Source organism: Centruroides sculpturatus, unplaced genomic scaffold (genome assembly GCF_000671375.1).
Source record: "Centruroides sculpturatus isolate CEXI.00-Female unplaced genomic scaffold, Cexi_2.0 scaffold67, whole genome shotgun sequence".
In the NCBI taxonomy this organism is placed as follows: Eukaryota; Metazoa; Arthropoda; class Arachnida; order Scorpiones; family Buthidae; genus Centruroides; species Centruroides sculpturatus.
The window spans coordinates 800,304-821,177 of NW_019384305.1; the positions used below are offsets into that span (position 1 = coordinate 800,304).

A 20,874-nucleotide genomic window follows, 5' to 3' on the forward strand; every position below is an offset into this window, starting at 1 on the left:
AAAAAAAAGAAAAAAGAAATTTTAAATTTGAAGATTCTCATTTTTATCAAGAGCATCGCTTAAACTCTGTTCTCAATGAAAAGTAATCAATTGATAAGTATCAGATCAATATCTAAAGTTATGTAGAGATATATGATGTAAAGTTCAGTTTAAAAAAAAAGATATAAAATATGGCAGTTCCTCTAAGCTAATGTCATATAATGAACTTAGTTTTATATAAAAATTTCTTAGAAATTAGCCTTAATAAACTTTTAAATAAATTTTTAAGTAACTTTTTTAATATATTAAAGCATAGAAAATAACTTTATTGATGTAGTTATGGAGATTGTAGACACAGTAACATTACTTCGAAGACTAGCAATATCTTTAATTAAAAAGATAATAAGATATTCTTATCGGTTAGTTTGGAAGGTTTGAAATAAACTAATAACACTATAAATAATAATAATAATGAGTTTTTACTCTGAAAAATTAAGAGAATTTGCCTATAACTTAAGAAATTCTGAAAAAGAAATGGCTTATATAGATCTATATGTGTAATTTTAAATATAAATAAGCTTAGAATTATATATAAATCGACTTTTTAGGAGGTATTGATTTAGAGGTGATGGTTTAACACATACGCAATTTTTATATTTTATATAGGGCCTTGTGCTTTTAGAGGCCTCAGACACAAATATAAGTTATGTTTATCGACATTTTTGTTCTAGTATTCGGAATCCTACACTATTTTAGGACTCTGAATTTTGTACTGCATCAAGGACTTATCTTATTATCATAGGATAAGTCCTTTCTAAATTAATTTATATAATATAAAGGCCCTCGTAAATAGACTTACACGCTTGCTTAAGATCTTGCACAGACTAAAACTGCCACTTTCCAGTAGGCTTTTTAATTCTTTATAGGCGAATTTTTATTAATAAACGTTTAAATGGCATAAATCAATATTTTAATATCAGTAGATTATATTATTTTATTTAAAAAATTAATTTAGTAAGGTTCTTTAGTAAGAATGATTCTTTTTTTTATCTATATGCAATCTATAATTCTAGATAAATTGTGCATTTCAGGAAGTAATAATTAATTTATTTATCATGACTGATTGAAAAATTGAACAATTTATCTAGAATTAATAATTAACGATTTTATAATATATGATGTAGATTATAAAAACGTGAAAATTATTGTATTTAAATTAATAATAATTCAAGTTAATTAAGCTGTTGATTTATTGATATATATTTTTTTTTCAAAGAATTTTTCTCCAATGAAATTCTTAGAGAAAAATGTTAATTAAATACATAAAATCGTGTACTTTGTAATCAATTATTTAATCTTAATAACTTTAAATTAATTAGAAATTTATTTAAAACTCATTTTATAGCAATTAAAAATTAAGAAATTATTTTTAAAAAAAAAAATATTATTTATACAGGATCTGAGAGAATTGAGAAATTATCAAAGCAAAATTTGATTTATAACACTTTTTTATTGCTTATTTTTACATTAAAAAAATTAAATTTTAAGGCCCTTCTGCANATTAGTTTTTTACAGAATTAAGAAAATAATCTAAGTTTTTAGAATTATTTTCAGTAATAATATGTTTATTAATTAATTACAATAAATTTGCATTCGAAGTATTATATGGAGGAATCATCGAAGTATCCCAAATTTAATCTTTTGTATAAAAATCGAGATGTTTTATTGATTTTATTCATTTATTTTTATGGGTTTAGAAGAGCGTTAAAGCTTAAAATTTGTAAATCTACTCTCTGACCCGTTTCCTCTCTTTCGACCCCTGACGATACGTTCTTTATAGATTTAAATAAATGCTCTTTCTGGTTATTTTATTTTTAACAATACTAATACTTAATAAAATTTAAAATAATGTTATGAAATTTCTTCATTGTTAATGATACTTAATAATGTTATTGTTAGTGTGTAATGTATAATATATGAACGTAAAGATATGAAAAGGATCTGAAAAAGGTGAGATAAGACGTGGATAATCACAAATATGGACCCACTTTTCATCGAAAATCATAAAGATAAATGAGTAAAATCAATAAATAAATGAAAATAGAGAATTTTATCACATATCGAAAGAAAATTAATTTTCGTCACTTTATGCAATTTACATACAAAAAAATTAAGTTTTTGAGGGCCTCTAAGCCTAGGACCTTTTAAATTATTTTATTTTGAATAAAAGATTAAATTTTGGGAGCTTTTCTATTGAGGACCATGATCAANTTATGCAATTTACATACAAAAAAATTAAGTTTTTGAGGGCCTCTAAGCCTAGGACCTTTTAAATTATTTTATTTTGAATAAAAGATTAAATTTTGGGAGCTTTTCTATTGAGGACCATGATCAAAAGGTTCACAGAAGGGCCCTAGCCATTTATATACAAGTCCAGATTGAAGAGATTTGTATAATAAAAGCCAAAAAATTCTAAAATTGAAGAAGTATAGGCCTATATAAAACTAATTTTATTATATGATTGATCAGGAATGCTCGAGTTTGTTTACAAAAAAATGAAAATAACAGTGTCATTATAATTAAAATAAATTATTTAAATGACTAAATAATCTAATAACACGATATTAAACTTGCTTATAACTTAATACATTCTTCTGCATTCGTTTTATACAGGTTAAAAGGGTCAAGAAATAATTTCAAGGTATAATTTTATCCACCACAACTTTATTAAATTTATTTTAATTTATAAGAAAATTATAAAATGCGTAGTTAATTATTAACATAAAGTTAATGTAAAAGAAAATGATAATTAGATAAACTTATCTGTTATGACAATAGAAACACATTTTAGAACCGAAAAAGTAATGGAAATTTTAATAAATTGCTTACAATTTAAAATTCCTCTCTCATTATTTAAAAAAATAAAATAAAAGTAATTTAGGTAAATGCACGAGAATATTTTGATTTATATTTATTACAGCTTGGTTGTGTATAGCCTGTAAATGGTTAGTTTACATGCAAACATCACCCTTGATATCAAACATAGATTTCACCTTATTCACAATATATTTCTGGACGATAACCATATTATAACGTTGATTGTTAAGTTTTTTAAAAGAAAAATAAGATAAATATATCAAATTTTATTTAAATAAATCTTTAAAACGTTGATTAAGACTGTACATATATACGAAAATACAAATTTTAGTTCATTAATCTAGTCCCAAGACAACCATTATCCTAGCCAGTCTAGCAATGCGTAGGCGACTCTCTAATATCTGCAGTATTTATTGATTTGTCGTTCCCTTCCCATTGTCACTAGAATAACTGGAGGAATATAGTAGAACACGGGAAAATATTCCGCATTTAGATGACTCACAACATAAAGACTAGTCCTTAGCGGGTCGTGATGTTTAAATTGAAATGTAGCTTGAAAAAATTAATTTATTTAATATATAATGTTTACACACCTTTAATTTAATTTAATAAAATAATTATTAATTATAAATATTACTCTATTTATTTATATATAACGTAATATCTGTATGGTGGAGTGGTCTGTGTTAGTTACAGGTACAGCCTATATAGTTCTATCAATAAGGATAATGATTGATTAAGTTTCTTGTATCAAATAATATTACAGAAGTAATTTGTTACCTTACTGAAATCATGCGAAGTTGATGTTATAGATAAATTTGTTAGTGTAGATATGTAATAAAATTACTGCACTTTATTCGGTTATAGGCCTATACCTTGTTTTTTTATTCAGTAATTCTAAGAGAATTGTGACATTAACAAAGTTAAGCTATATCTAATCGAGGTTATTTAATTTCATAATGATCAAAATGATATCGATAACCATTATTTATGATTTATTTAGAAATTTAATTATATATATGTAGTACTTCAATACATTTAACTGGTTAAAGTTTTGTGAATTTGTAGAGAGAGAAAGGGGAGAAAGCCATTCCCAAATCGATTAGTGTAAATACGTATGCTGAAAACTTTACTTTTTCCTGGAATTCTATTTAACGATTTAATTTGTCAATAGTGTCATTTATTGCCATGGTAATATTCCAATATCGTGTACTGTTTATAGTTTCTCAATGGGTACTGTATTGAAAATATTCAGAATGACTTCATTAATGATACTTTATATTGTTATATCATTGCTATATATTTATATATAACTTATATATTATACAGAGCTTAATTTTTCTTAATTATTTTAAAAAATGCTTTACTATTTCTTCGATTACTCTAAACGTTAATCAAAGTGTGCATATAATTTAAACATTATTTGTATGTGAAAAATGTTTGTTTATATGAAAATTTGAGAGATAAGATAATGTAAATTTGCAATACAATATATAATTTTGTTGCATGGTTTAAAATGTAATATTGTGCAAATTGAAAGGATGATTCTCGTGTTTGTTTATAAAACAAGCTCGTAAGATGGTGTGAAAATAATAAAATATAATGCTTCAGATAGGAAAAAAAATTAGAATAATTATATTAACCATAATTATTTATAAAAATAGGAGAAAATAAACTAAGAGCCTACTAAAATGTAAGGAAAACTAATGGATTCTAGTATCGATTACACATCAACGAATTCTTTACGTACGGATTTCCATATGATTGTCAAAAGCAGCTTTTACACGATCAATAATAAACTATATTATTATTATTATTATTATTACTATATTATTGCTTTAAAATCTTCTAACGTAAGAACATATAAAAATAATAGTCATATATTTACGTTGTACACAGTAACGAACTAGAACCGATATATATTAGGGGAACATTAATTAGAAGGTGCAACCTGCTGTACCATTATGAATGTAATCACTAGTGCCTTGGATCATGTGGATGATCCACATGTTATCCACATATAGGCGGTACTCTTTTAGATATTGTATNCGTTTATATTTTTATTTAAGTGTATATATTATGTATTCATGTAGCAATATCCTTTCATGATAACAATTGATTTAACTGAATTTTTTGATGATAACGTATAAGTAATGTAAAAATCACATTCAAAATATTGTTGTTTAGGTAATATGCGATTGTAACAGATGTTGAATATATTTACATTCTCAAAATTGCTTTACAGTCTGCTTTACATTACAGACAAAAAAAGGGGGATGATCATGTATCATGTACATTTTACTGTACATGATACAAGATGCAAGGAATGTACCATTAATATTAAAATGCACATAAGTTTGTTTTATCCTACTTTCCTTCCTTCTTCTGCATCTTCTTTCAGAAGAAGGAGAAAAAAGGAAAATGCTGAACACTACTACAATTCTACTATACTGACTCCATTTAAACATCTTAATAATTAAAGTGCATTTAATAATATATTAAATTCATCATTCTGCAACAGTAAATGATTTAACGTATTCAATATTTCAATATACTTTTACAATATTCAGTCTAAATTTAAGATTTAGATCGGTTTTTTAGGCGAGCATCTATTGATAAAATAGACCGATTAATCCTATCGTTTGAATATAAAAGCAATTATTCCTTCTTAAATTTATAATCTAAATTCTATATGTTAAAATTTATTAATTAAATAATTATTACTACGTAAAAATACTTTTAGTTCAATAAAAAAAAATACACACATATATATTAATACATGCATTATTTCTGTTGAAGAAATTATTCATAAAGTTTAGAGGATAGTAAATGTAAAATCATTGAAACAAATGATTCTCTGCTATGTAATAAGAATGAAAAGCTTATAAATTTTAATAATCGGATAGGAAAATAAATAGAATTTCTAATTAATAATTTGATAAGCTACATTTTCAATGTAAATTCAATAAAAGTTTAAGTATTTTAATCCTCTATACAATAAAGAACCACCTAGACATACATAAATACATTTTACAGAGGAAGAAAATACATACTCATACAATATATAACACACCTATAACTTACATACAAAAATTTTAAAGAGAAATTTTTCGATATTATTTAATTAAATAAATTATTTATTTAAATTTTAATTTTGATTGTAATTACACTTAAGAATGTAGAAGTTAGTAACAGAAATATTAAATTTTAAAGTCAAGACTGTAAACTTTTCCTTAGGATAAATGATTAGAATTCACTTCTCGAATGAAAACGTAGAAAATTACTAACTCAAAAATGATTCATTTGTATTAATTTCAATGGTATTTAAACAATTTTTAATTAATAATTAAATTAAACATACCTAAATATACTTTTTACAATAATATAATAACTTATATCATCATAATACTTAATGTTTTATAATATAAAAAATGTAACGATGTAATTAAATATTTTAAAGAAATGTAAATCTTTATATTATATTTTATGTATATAATATCAATAAGTTACTTGTATTTAAGAATTATCTACAGGGAATACAAAAGTAGGTATGGAGAGTTAATTATGGAAAAAAAACAAAAAAAAACATAGAAATAACACATTCTTATACATAAATCACAAATAAAGAATATAAAATATTAAATAATACAAATAAATAATAAAGAATTCCGCTCCAAACATCTTATATTTGTAGATAAATGTATACCTACTTTACTACCCCTTTGTATATGTTTATACTATACAGTACAGTGTATTACAACGGCTTACGTTTCTCTTCAGTAATTATTTGTGGATATTTTTAAGTTTTTAATAGGATAGAAATATATCTACAAAGTTTTAATATCTATGAATGCTAAATTTATTTAGCATAATTCTTGTATAGGTATATAAGGCAAGAAATTAATTGTGTGTGTGTATATATCTTTAAAGATCAATTTTATAAATCAGTTCGCAAACATACAACAGTCTGAAAATAGAAATATACTATTTCACGTTTAAACATTTATACAATCTTTTGTAAATAAGATCGTAACCTTCACTTGAGCACGCACCGAAAACAAATGTTGAAGTCAAATAATAAACATACGCTTTGTTCAGTCGATAATTTAACAATCAAATAATAAAAATTTATATCGCTGCCTTCATAAAAGAGTAATAGACTATACTTAAAACAATACATTAAATTATTATTGTTATTTTTTGTGTTTTTTTTTAATATATTAAAGCATAGAAAATAACTTTATTGATGTAGTTATGGAGATTGTAGACACAGTAACATTACTTCGAAGACTAGCAATATCTTTAATTAAAAAGATAATAAGATATTCTTATCGGTTAGTTTGGAAGGTTTGAAATAAACTAATAACACTATAAATAATAATAATAATGAGTTTTTACTCTGAAAAATTAAGAGAATTTGCCTATAACTTAAGAAATTCTGAAAAAGAAATGGCTTATATAGATCTATATGTGTAATTTTAAATATAAATAAGCTTAGAATTATATATAAATCGACTTTTTAGGAGGTATTGATTTAGAGGTGATGGTTTAACACATACGCAATTTTTATATTTTATATAGGGCCTTGTGCTTTTAGAGGCCTCAGACACAAATATAAGTTATGTTTATCGACATTTTTGTTCTAGTATTCGGAATCCTACACTATTTTAGGACTCTGAATTTTGTACTGCATCAAGGACTTATCTTATTATCATAGGATAAGTCCTTTCTAAATTAATTTATATAATATAAAGGCCCTCGTAAATAGACTTACACGCTTGCTTAAGATCTTGCACAGACTAAAACTGCCACTTTCCAGTAGGCTTTTTAATTCTTTATAGGCGAATTTTTATTAATAAACGTTTAAATGGCATAAATCAATATTTTAATATCAGTAGATTATATTATTTTATTTAAAAAATTAATTTAGTAAGGTTCTTTAGTAAGAATGATTCTTTTTTTTATCTATATGCAATCTATAATTCTAGATAAATTGTGCATTTCAGGAAGTAATAATTAATTTATTTATCATGACTGATTGAAAAATTGAACAATTTATCTAGAATTAATAATTAACGATTTTATAATATATGATGTAGATTATAAAAACGTGAAAATTATTGTATTTAAATTAATAATAATTCAAGTTAATTAAGCTGTTGATTTATTGATATATATTTTTTTTTCAAAGAATTTTTCTCCAATGAAATTCTTAGAGAAAAATGTTAATTAAATACATAAAATCGTGTACTTTGTAATCAATTATTTAATCTTAATAACTTTAAATTAATTAGAAATTTATTTAAAACTCATTTTATAGCAATTAAAAATTAAGAAATTATTTTTAAAAAAAAAAATATTATTTATACAGGATCTGAGAGAATTGAGAAATTATCAAAGCAAAATTTGATTTATAACACTTTTTTATTGCTTATTTTTACATTAAAAAAATTAAATTTTAAGGCCCTTCTGCATTAGGATCTCGAGTAAAATAACCGTGCTGATACCTCTATCTCAGTATAATTTTCATCAATTTTTTTAACGTAAATAAATTAAATATATAACAAAATTATTATATAATTGAGAGATAAGTTATTTTACAAATTATATATAAAAAATATTTAACCATAAACTTAAAATTTATATCGACGATGTGATCTTCTATAAGTCATAAACAATCTCCGTTGATATTGAATGGACTAGAAAGCAAAAAAAAAAAAAAAATATTTGATACTGTATCAAATCTCGAGAAGATTTTCTTTAAAGTTTTATCCAGAAAAATATCTTAACTTTTTCCTTAAAAATTTTCTTATTTATAGGTTCTTTTTTTTATATTTATACTAAAGCCAGATGTAATGTGCCGATTGCACTTCATCATGCAAGACAGGAACGTAAGGAAATTAATCTCATAACCAAGATCCAATAAATCGATATTAAGAAAAACTGCGATAAATCAAAAAAAAAAAAAACAATAAAGAAAACGAAAATAATATTTTATTGGCAAATTTCTTCTTTTATTTATTTATTTTAAAAAAATTAAATAATTTACAATAAAAAGAAAGATGTATTGGAAACATTTTGCATCGTATAGAAGTATATTAAATCAATAATAATTTTTTTTCTTATAAAATTTATCCTTATTTCTTTGTAAAATATATATATATATTATTTTGAGAAGGAGAGAACTGTAAAAAATAAATGAATTATCTTAATTTTTACAGTAAAAATTTCGTATTATTTAATTGAATAAAGTTAGGAAAGATGCCTCGAGAAAGATATACCCATTTTTCTTTTAAAAGAAATAAGAAAAAATATTGTTTTTTTTTTTAATCGAATTTAAAAACTTTCTTATCGAATAGCGAGAGAAAGCACTTACAGAATTGCATATAAGTAAATTTTTCCAACTCAAATATTGGTCATCTATCCTCCAGAGAACAACTTTCTTTCAACTTAACTTACACGAATAAGTAAACTTATATTATTGTAAGTTATAAAACGGCAATATAAGAACTTTTTTATAATTTTATTTACTCGTTTCTAACAGTTTTTACAGCATTAAACTTCTAAGAAAAGTTACTCTATAATGTAATATAATCTTTCGCGTATTAAACTGATAATCTATTAAAATTAAATTAAGTTCGTGTAAATTATTAACATTATAAACAATTCGAGTAATAAATTTTTAAGTTTTACAATTACTTGGAAATTTATTTTTTTTTAAATGATGTGTAATTTTATTTTCGTTATTAAATATAACGACATCATCATCACACTTGACAGTTTATACTTACACAATAGGATCGATTGGAAAGAAATGGGGAGGGGTGATTCTTCTATACCTGGACGAGATGGATAACTCTACCTTTCCTAACAACATCTATTGATCCCTGACGTCATCCTGGATGCCAAAAATAAGAAATGCTGATCTTTCGGAAAAGAGGTTTCGAGCATCCTCCAGACGTGTAACGTTTGCAAATAAATTTATTTTGCCGATTTGCAAATTTCATATACAGTAGTACCTATTTTTTTATTTTTTATTAATATTTTAAAATTAAAAAATCGATTAGAAAAGAGAATTCGGGAGGAAAAAAAATGATGCTATAGATTAGTTCCTTCACAGTTTACCTTTATATATAACTCATATATATATAAGTGGACTTACCGATCGTCATAAATTTATATATTTAAACGAATTTTAGGATGATTAAAAATGTGATTTTTAAATGATGATGATGATGATGATGATGATGATGATGATGGAGATGAATTGTTAACGATACCCAGCGGTTTTATAATTATATTTTTAAGGATTTTTATCGTGTTTCTTAATGCTGATGTACGTAATCACCCGAGGAAAATTCTAACTTGTGTGGCCTGTAGATAAGATATCTGTTAGTAGACAACAGTGTAGCTGTATGGATAAAATTCCTGCGTGCGCAATTCCATCTCTTAAAAATTATGACACCTTACATTATTTAAAGAAAAATACGGCATAATTTCTAAGCTATCGCGTGGTTAAAGCTATCATTTTTATATATTCGAAAGGTATTTTTAGAAGGAACGTTTTAAATATGAATGAATTAATAATTAACTCGAAATGTCTGACTCCAACGTTATTCTAGGGTCGTTACACTCGAACTAAAATTATTTAAGAAACGTAAAAAAAAAGAAATAAATAAATAAAATAAAATAAAACTAGACGGATCGAACTTTATTGACATCATAATGACGACAAAGCGGAGGTGAGCAAAATTGAGATTGAAATAAAGAAGAGTAGAAATGACGTGATGTTATGGCCATAAACACATTCAGCCTGAGTAGGATATCTTCTGTCACGATCGTAGACAAGTTTGCTATAAATATCATCCCTCTGCTAGAAGTACACGTGACTTGTAAATCAATGCTGATGTTATTACTAAGTCAAAAGGGGAATAGAACGAGAAACTGGACACGGATTGAATCGTTCAACGAGGAACTATGCTATTATTTTGTACATTTATTATATAAAAATTTATAAATTTTAATACCTTTTATATTATTAAAACATAAATTTATTCTTATTATTTCGTTATACAGATGTCAGACACGAAGAAAACAAGCGATAAGCAGCCAACAGATAAACCGCCATCTTCACCAGCCGCAATTGCTGCTTCTAATGTCACCACAGGGACCATACCCTCGCAAGAAACTCCGGTACGTTTAAAAGGAGAAAATTCAATTGCAAAATCGGATAATAGCGAGGAAACTAAAGTAATTACTAACGGTACTCCTCGTACCAAAAGGTCTACGGATCGTGCAGCGACGGAGTCGCAACCGGGCACTTCTTCGCCTTGTGCTGACAAAATATGTGTCGAACAAGTGCAGTTAAAGACTAGTGAAGGTGTGAATGCAGATTCGGACGAAACGAGTCCAATTGGGACCGATACAATTATCGGAGGGACCAATGGCGATGGCAGTATCACAACTAATGCAAGGAGTAAAGGAAAAAAAGACGGACACGCGAGGAATTCTAGATCTTGCTGTTTTTGTTGGTGCTGCTGTTGCAGTTGCTCATGGTAAGTTTTAAAGAATATTGTTTTTATATATAATACACAGCGAATTGTAACTAAATATGTTTTTTTTCGATAAAAAATATTAATAAATTTAGTAGAAAAACATTTATAAACATAAGCGGTCTTCTGCGATATAAGTAAGAGAGCATCTGAAATGTACAATGTTTTAATTGTCGCTGATTGGTGAAGTTTAAATTTTGTCAGAAACGATTGGTTGAAGATATAATTTGCTTAATGTTAACTGATTTAAAGTTAAAAAAATCGTTTAGTTTGGTATTAAATTTCTTTCAAATAATTATTGCTAAACTCTGCAAACACGTTTAACTAACATTTTGGACATTGTGTATTTACACCTGAAATTTATATTCGTATCGCAGAATATTTACTACGATTACTGAATACTGCAATTATTCCTTATTTATACATAAATATTATGCATTACGGACACATTTAAATAAATAGAAACTACATTTTTCTTTTATTTTAAAACTGATATCATACCAAAAAAAAAATCAGTCGTTAAATCGTTCTAAGAATTTGTAACAAATATAAATTATTGTAAATTTTTAAAGCGATTAACCCAAATATTTAAAATGTGAAGGAAAAGAAAAAAAAAATACTTGAAAATATTAAAAAATTTAATTTATAAATGGCCTATAAAAATTTTTATGGGCCATCTAATGGCATTTAGAAGTTATAAAAGAAGTCATTAACCGTTTATCAAAATATTCTATAGTCGAAAGAAGCTTTAATGAAATATCTATTAATATAAATTTAACGAAAAATTAGTTCCTTCGTTAGTTTCTAAATGTATTCTGTACCGTAATAATTGATTATAATGAAAGATCAATTTTATTCAACGAAATATGACAACGTGTAACTGGATGATAATCATCAGTTCTTTCATAATTAATTAAATGACATGATTATATTTACAAATTTCTTTAAACAAACTTAAAGCATTGATCCGGCATTTTCATTATTCGTAATTATTTTCTGTTCTAATCATTACTTTTAAATACAATTCTTACGCACGACATCAAATATCCTGTAAAAAATGTACTGTGCAACGTTACTACAAATGTTTTAACGCTAATAAAATTCATTTTCCTTCGAAAGAAAGAGAAGAAATTTTATATAAATTCATTTAACCATTATAAAAATAACTTTACAATTAATTAATTAAAAATTAAAAATAATTCAATTGAATTTTTAATCATGTTTTCATCAGAAAAATACGTGTTTTAAATTCAATTTACGACTCGGTGTTTGTATGTTTTAAGTTACAATTATACAAAACATTTTAATAAATACGGTTAACTGACTTTTGGAATCTATTTTTAAATTGAAATTGTTCATTTTTTGTTAATAATTATAAGTTTTATAACAAAATTATGAGTAAATCGTGGAGAGTAAGGTTCAGACAGGCTCTGCTTACGTTGCGTTACGTTACGTCTAGCGTTATTTGTAACGTCTTAAGTTATTTAAGACGTCTTCTTTGATTGACTAGACGTAACGTAACGTAAGAAGAACCGGTCTAAAGGCAGCCTAATTCGTAACCTTTGTGTAGTTCGTGTTACTACGACTATATATAATTTGGTTATTGTTTCTGTGTTTTTCAGCTATATTTTTCTATTTTGAATCTATTTATTTGATAGAAATTAAGAAAATTATTACATAAACTTAAATAAAATGCTAGAAATATTTATTTTGTGTTAATTTATATTTATTTAATTCTATAAAATTAGTTTTAGAAATGTAAAGAATAGCTTCGAGGTTTAATTGTTTATGAAAGAACGGGTAAATTCCTTTTACGTCTTCCTATTAAATATATATCAATTCTCATTAAATTAAAAAAAACAATTGCCAAATTTAATTCTGTTTATAAATTTTATCATCCTCCAATAGAAAACTTTAAAATCATAATACAAAATGATTAATATTTATTCATTTTCCATCCTTTAGGGAGCAGGAGATGTCAATAGGAATGAAAATTTCAATGAAATTTTTTTTTAGTAAAATAATAGAAGCTTTAAGCCAATAGGATCAGAGAAAACAGAATTTTGAAATTCTCTCTTCTTTCATTCTATTGGCTTAAAAATAAACTACACAAGAAAAAGAAAAATAAGAATTCTGAAGAATAAAAACAAATAAAATAATAAAACTGATATTACATCATTGTTTGTGTTTAATAAATGGTTTTTCATGCTTTTCTACATTTCATGTTCTAGTCTTTTTTTTTTTTTTTCTATTGAATCGAAGCAAAGAAATATATTCCCTATTCGTCGACTCTATGATATGTCCACATGTCTGCTTTCATTGTTCCCTATTCAGCCAATCGAATCGAAGAAGACATGCTTCGGTAGTTGTTTTATTTCGAATCTATGAATGTAACCAAAAGATTTTATTTGATTTTTTATCCTTACTGACATTGCTTACTTCCTGAAGAATGACACTACATTTTTTGCATACGAAACCGCTATCTTTTATAATAAATTTATTTAGAATTTATGTTGCTTGTAAAAAAAACATTATGAGCTTTGAAAAATGTATAGGGGGGAGATCGGGGCAAGATCGGCATGTTAAGCTTTACTTAAATTTTGTGTAATAAATACTGCTGTAAACTGAAAAAAAAGCTTTGCATATTGTCTATTGGAATGTTACCTTACTATAGAACTGGTTAAAATCAGTTTGGAAATAAAAATAATTAAAATAATTACAACTTTACAAGAAGAGAGAAATTGACGAAGTTGCCCCGGGTATAGGGGCAAGATCGGCAACTTCTCTCTTTTTGTAAAGTTGTAATTATTTTAATTATTTTTATTAAAGTTGCCCCTGGTATAGGGGCAACAGTAATGGGGCAAGATAGGCACGTATATAAAATTATGTTATTAACAATGTATAAGTTGGAATTCACTATTAAAACAAAGAAATACAAATCCAACACCCATTTAATATTATTACAACGAAATGCAAGTTCAAAGACATATATACATGAATAACAAATGCAAACATGTTTTCATTTATCATCTGTTTGATTTTTATCCTTTGCTTCTAATGTGGCTTTATGTTGCCGATCTTACCCCGCTAGTCATGATTTCGAAACATTAAGTACAACCCTGAGAACAGAATGCCAAGCCACGATCTGGCCACGTGAATAAGTTGAAGTTACATCCTTCTAACAGGAAAAGTAACTTTCGTTATCATGGAATTATAACAAAACCTGCCAATTCAATATAAATGGAAAAAAAATATTATATGGAATTGAACGAAAATGAAAATTTGCTTGATAATTCAACTACGCTTGTTGGAGAACAATAAAAACACTACACTCAACAAGCCACCAATGAAACTCAACTGCCTAACCTATAATCAAAGTTTTTTTTTAATTTGTTTTTTAAAAAAAGCGCTTGACAAACTTGCCCCGCATGCCGAAGTTGCCCCGATCTCCCCTAAATTACTTCAAAATAATATTTTTTAATCGTAATATGCTTCCTCATTTATCATTAATAGCTTTAATCATTATATGAAATTATCTTTCTCACTGTTTCTTCTTTTTATTGTAATTCAAGTTTTATATCATAATAAAAAATATAAAAAAATTATTGTAATAAGTCTTAATAATTATCATACTCGCAAATTTTCATAATAAATGCTTTATTATCTCATGCCATTCAGTGCTTTCAGCCTTTTTCTTTTAGTAAATCCATGTACAAATCCATGGATTGCAAGAACTTTATTATGTACAAGTAACTAGTACATGAAGTTCTTGCTTTTAATGAAAACTTTTTGTATTGCTTAACCTTTTATCTATACTTTATTCAATTACTTTTCTCTGATATTTACCATCCTCCATCTTTTTTGAGCCGTTCTCTTCATTTCCTATCAATTCCCATCTTCACAATCTTCTTTTTAATGCATCCCCATCACTCCAACATTCTCAATTCTGCATTCTCTACTGTACTGTATTGTATTGTACTATATTGAAGTACTATACTTAAGTACACTATAGTACATTTTGAACGTTCTTCCATCAGCTTTGATGGAGGAACGTTTAAAAGTAGATTTTTTGAGACTTTTTAAATGAAATAAAACAGCATTAAAAATTGTATTGTATATTTAAATAATTAAATTTATCTTTGAATTTTTAAATACACATGAAATGCAATAATTTGTAATAAATGTTTTTAAGATTTTTGTAATTCATAGCGCTCGTAATATTGTTGTTTTTTTTTCCTTCATCACTATCGTCGCTCAGTGTCAATATAACAGTAGCAGATCTATTTGCCATTATAGCCGAAACGATTCTATCTTCGTTTAATGACTCGGCACATTCAACATCTTTATCGATATCCACGAATTTATCTAAATTGAAGTCAAGTTAGTAGTCATTAAAAACAATTCTATATTACTTTTCCCATCGATCTAACCAACTATTGTTTGCCACAAAACTACTAATTCCAAGGTTTTGAGTAAACTTTTCTGCTTTCGCAAGTAAAATTTTACCAGTAATTGTAATATTAGTGGTCATAATCCCCCCAAAACCATTGATACAATGCAGTATCAACATTTTCAACAATACATTTTCGATTAGTACTGCTTGAAAAGGCCATTTCTCGCAATTGTTCTTTAGATTTGAAACTTTTACGCACAGTTGATGGGAGTCCATTAAAAGAAGCAACGATTTCCAGCTTCTTTTTCACATCTAGTTCAGTACATTTTCGGTTTTTCTTCCATCAGATTTTTACTATTTTCTAATTTGCATATTGTAATTCCTGTATTCATTGAATCTTCTATTGAAAAACTCTTATTTTCAAATATTACATTTTAATATATAACTTTCAATATTATTTTTTTAAAATAGTAATAATTTATAAGTAAATTTACATACAATGTATAAACGGTAAAACCCTTTCATTATATAATCTATCATCTTCAAAGGGATTTTGTTTTTTCATTCTTACTGCCCTATAGGCACTTAGAGGACAATCTCATAAATATAACATTTATGAGAAATTTAAAATAAATTTAAAGGAATTTACGTACTGATTAAGAATGATTAACATGTGATTTATCGATTATTTCTAATTGTTTACCTTCTAAAAATCACTTTGAATCATTGAATATTGTTAAGAAAACTTCTATCAGATTTAATGATATTTGATTTTACAATCTCGTATTATATATATATCGATAGGATTATTGGGTTTTATTGGATGAATTGATTGATATAAAATTATTTTAAAAATATATAATCAAAATAGATACTTGTAACTCTCTTATAATTTATGTTTATATTATTTTTAAAATGTATTGGTAAATTTTTTTTATTTAATAAGTAAATTTTTTGAAAATAATTACTTTTCCAACTCTCTAACAAAGTTCGTTGCAAGTCTTTCAATTCCTTTTATTCCTATTTTAAATCATGGGATTATTCGAAACACAAATCAATCAGACACTATGCAATACGAGATTACTGAGATGTGATGAGAAAGGGATAGAGGATTGTTTTCGGGTTTTCTGCTATATATTTTCGTTTTTTTTCTATCATTAAATTTATTCTCCTCTTCAGTATATGAAATAAAACGGAATCTAATTTAGTTACATCATTTAAAATGTTTTCTATACAAATGAGATAATGTAGATATACTGTAAATAAATTATTTGTAATGACTGAAACAAGACAAAATAAGGTTTTAACTATTATACAGCCAAATATATATTAAACCTCCATATAAGCTAGCATAATAGTATATTTACGAAAGAAAACGTGACAAAAATTGGTTTTCTTTACAGTGTTATATATAATAATGGAACAGAGTGGATCATAGAATAAACCACATAATAAAACATTGTGTTCAGACGAAATAAATTATAAAGATATCTTGCATGGATACGTAAAATGTTTTTAAAGTTTCTTTTCATTTTCTGTACAATAAATAATTAAATAAATGGACAATTTAAACAATTATGCGAATGAACTTATTATTGTAAGTATTCAGACAGGTTACATCGAATAAATGGAGTAGAAAATAATAAAATTCACAATAAAACCTTGTCGTTTTGTTTCCCTATATTAAAAATGTCATTTGTCTATTCTATATATTATGATTTACCTTTTATTCATTTTCACAGTTTAATATTCCTATTTCAATTATCATTTTCTTTATTCGCTTGCAAGTCTATCAATCACAAATTCCATAAATATCGAATAATTCTAGAAGCATTTACCTCTTACACTAGAGTAAAATATAATTTATTGAACTTTATATTATTAGGAAAATGTTTTCATACAGCTCATGCTATTCGTTAAAAAGTCTTTGTACAGTACATCCAATAAAAGTCACTTTTCATTAAGTAATCTGCTTAGGTATGCTAAAAATTCACAATAATATTCGTATGTTAAGTGACAATAAAAACTAGACTTCACCAATGGTCACGTAGATAAAAGTAGTAATTGATTCTCGGTTTTTTATCTGAACAACGGGCTGACCACGTGGAGTTTCCTGCGTTTTCTTCCGTGTTTGAAAGCGAAGAAAACGTAGAAAACTCCAGTTGTTTAGGCATAAACCCACGACCAATGTTTAGGGTTGAGCGACTTTGAATTTCATTAATTAACGTATATTTAAAGTGTTGTCTTATATGTCGTACGAATGCTCGAAAATGTAATATGCTTAAAGTGATGCTACTGCTTTTTATCCTATTTATTCTAATAGCTTATATTGTTTCTTAAAGGGTATTCTAAAACTGATGTATTTTAAAGTACCAGCTTGGCGATGTTACAATAAATAATTGCTCGTTTTTGTTCGTGTTGAATTTGGTCTGTCTGCTTTATATATAAAATATATATATATATGCATAAGAACTAATGACTAAAAAATGTATTATTTAATAAATCCCAAAACATATTTTTGTATTTGTCCTTGAGTAGTTTTCTGATTTGTTTTAGAACACTTTAAAAACAAACGATTCATTTATTAGATGGAGTGATTCTGCGAACCTTCGATAGAGATTTTCTTTTGTTATTTTTGTATCAAGCACGAGTTAGAATTTATTTAGTCAATGTTAAACTATGATGCTTCAAATAGATGTAACAAAGGATAAGATTACACTATTTCCAAATCGATACAATTATACTGTAATTACATCAATGATACTATCGTATCCATTAGGCTGATAATTTGTATTGTTTAAAGTAATGTTTTTTTTAAAATAATGTACTGTATAATCAATTAATTTCATAAACTATAATTATAAACCTATTTAATGTGCACTGTTGAAGTATATTTTCTTCATTGTATAAGTGGTTGCGATTTTTGTACGAACTTCAACACGTTTGCGTGTAATGTAATGTCTGTTTATTGTTCCAACGAGTAGATTTCGATTAGATTTTCCTTGGTTAGTATTAAAGTAAGCAAGGAACTAATTGTATTTTATATCCATTTAATGTAATTGCTTACAAAAAAAAAAATCTATATTTATCTCTTACTACTTTTAAATTAATGGCAAATATTTTATTGCTGACTATTAAATTCAAATTTGATAATGATATTTTTTCGGCTATTATACATAACAAAGGGAAAGTATAACGATTGGTTAAAAAATTATCTCCCCAAGATTTTACATTTTTGGACTCAGGAGACCTTGAAACGTCGAGAAATGCAAAAAAATTTGGGGATTTTTTCTGTATGTATGGATGCTAGTGTGTGGGAGGGCACGATTTTGTTCACTCGCTTTGAAGCTTAATAATTCCTGTGCTTTCTGTCGAAATTATTTGAAACTTTGCAGGAAAGTTTGTTTATTAGGGGGATTAATGCTCTTAAATTTTGGTAATTAAAGGTCGAGGGGGTGGAAAGGTACGTACTGTAAAGCGGGTAGTGTCATATCTCCAGTAGGGTCTGACTTAATAACGATTTTACTCGTTATTAGCATTTACAATTTTTTATATAATGAAAATTATATTAAAAAAATTAAATTTGTGTCTGACCAATGGAGTTTTCCAAGTTTTCTTCGTTTATCTAACACCTGTATAATGTCTAATAAGATTATATCTTTCATAATAATTTTCCTGTACTACTATATTCTATATTATTATATTCTTCCCATGTAAAATGTAGCTCTTCCAATTTTTTTAGATGTTTTTCCCCCTGTAGTAACTAAGAAGGACTTTCTTCAGGCCCATCGTAGGTTAGACCAGGCTCACAATAGAGGTGGTGAGAGACGAGCTTAACTTATCCATGACAGACTATCGCCTGAAAAACTCCTGCAACTTTTCACAACTTGCCGGGATTCGATTCCGGATCCATCAAGAGCGGTAGAATACTCTGTTACGTACAGTTTAAATTATACAATATAACGCTCAAGCGTGCTCGTATCCTCTTCATCCTTTTGACTCTATACTCAGTTTTCTTATATATACAGTACTCTTGACACTTCTTAAATGATTAATGTTTCTATATACAGTATTCTTTTACTCTAGTAGAATTTTTTGAGAAAGTTTCAAGACATATCGTGTTATTTGTATAAAAAGTTATTTGGCATTTAAAAATATAAATAATTTAAAAGAAACTCGACTATTTTAATATTATTTCTCAAAATTTGATTCGGAATAAAATTAATACGGAAAGTTAATAGATTTTTAGTATGTAAAGTTATGCATACGTGATCGTAACAACTGGTTCTGTATTGATATAATTGAAAATTACATGAAATTATAGGAGGATCCAAAAGTCAGTTAACCATTCTATAGACTGAATTTCTGTTTTATTCGAATATTTTACTTTTTATAAACTATCCAAAAAGTGTCTAATACGCAAATTATTACTCCTTTAACAAATTAAATTATAATACTTTGAACGGCTTTTTCGAGCTATCAATTCAGTTAACTGACTTTTGAATATCATCTTATAATTTCTACAAGAAAATTTCAGTGAATTTCTAATAAACTCAAGTAAATTTAATCAGAAAATGCGATCTTTTCCCGATTAAAAATGTTCGAATTTTTTACGGAATTTGTAGAAAATTTGAAATTCTAATTATAAAAAAAAAAACTTGTGAAAATCACTTCTACACTTATAAATAAAACCATTTCGTTTTTTTTTTCTTGATGGTTTTAAGTATAAAAGTATAGAATTTTGGTTTTGGTACGGTTTGATGAGTAACATATGGGCGATCTGTCAAGATGTACCATTCAGAAGACGTTTTATGGAAAATTAAACTCTGCTTAGTGTTAGATAAGTGAAGAAAATTCGGGGGTTTGCGCCTCACCAATCTTGTGAGGCACGAACCCACGACCACTGTTCAGTAGTTTTATCCATTACACTACTGATGGGCTTCGGTTTTGTAAACTGTATTCTAAATACAGAACCATTGGAGCAATTTTACAAAGTCCAAAAAGTAAAATCAATTAACTTAATTGACTTACTACATAATGTCTGCCATATATATATATATATATATATATACT

At 26.1% G+C, this 20,874-nt stretch overlaps 1 protein-coding gene across 4 annotated transcripts in view; it reads left to right on the forward strand.

The window, feature by feature from the left end:
• Positions 1-20,874, forward strand: part of LOC111618824 (regulator of G-protein signaling 17-like) — a 42,086-nt gene that overhangs the window by 8,789 nt on the left and 12,423 nt on the right. For 2 of the 4 annotated variants that reach the window (XM_023360429.1, XM_023360438.1), the window contains exons 2-3: positions 10,933-11,049; positions 11,139-11,411. In XM_023360429.1, coding sequence (XP_023216197.1) covers positions 11,012-11,049; positions 11,139-11,411 — 311 coding nt within the window. In that variant the 5' untranslated portion in view covers positions 10,933-11,011. Of the gene's footprint in view, positions 1-10,932; positions 11,412-20,874 lie in introns of all 4 variants that reach the window. The other 2 variants (XM_023360412.1, XM_023360420.1) reach the window with 1 other exon arrangement.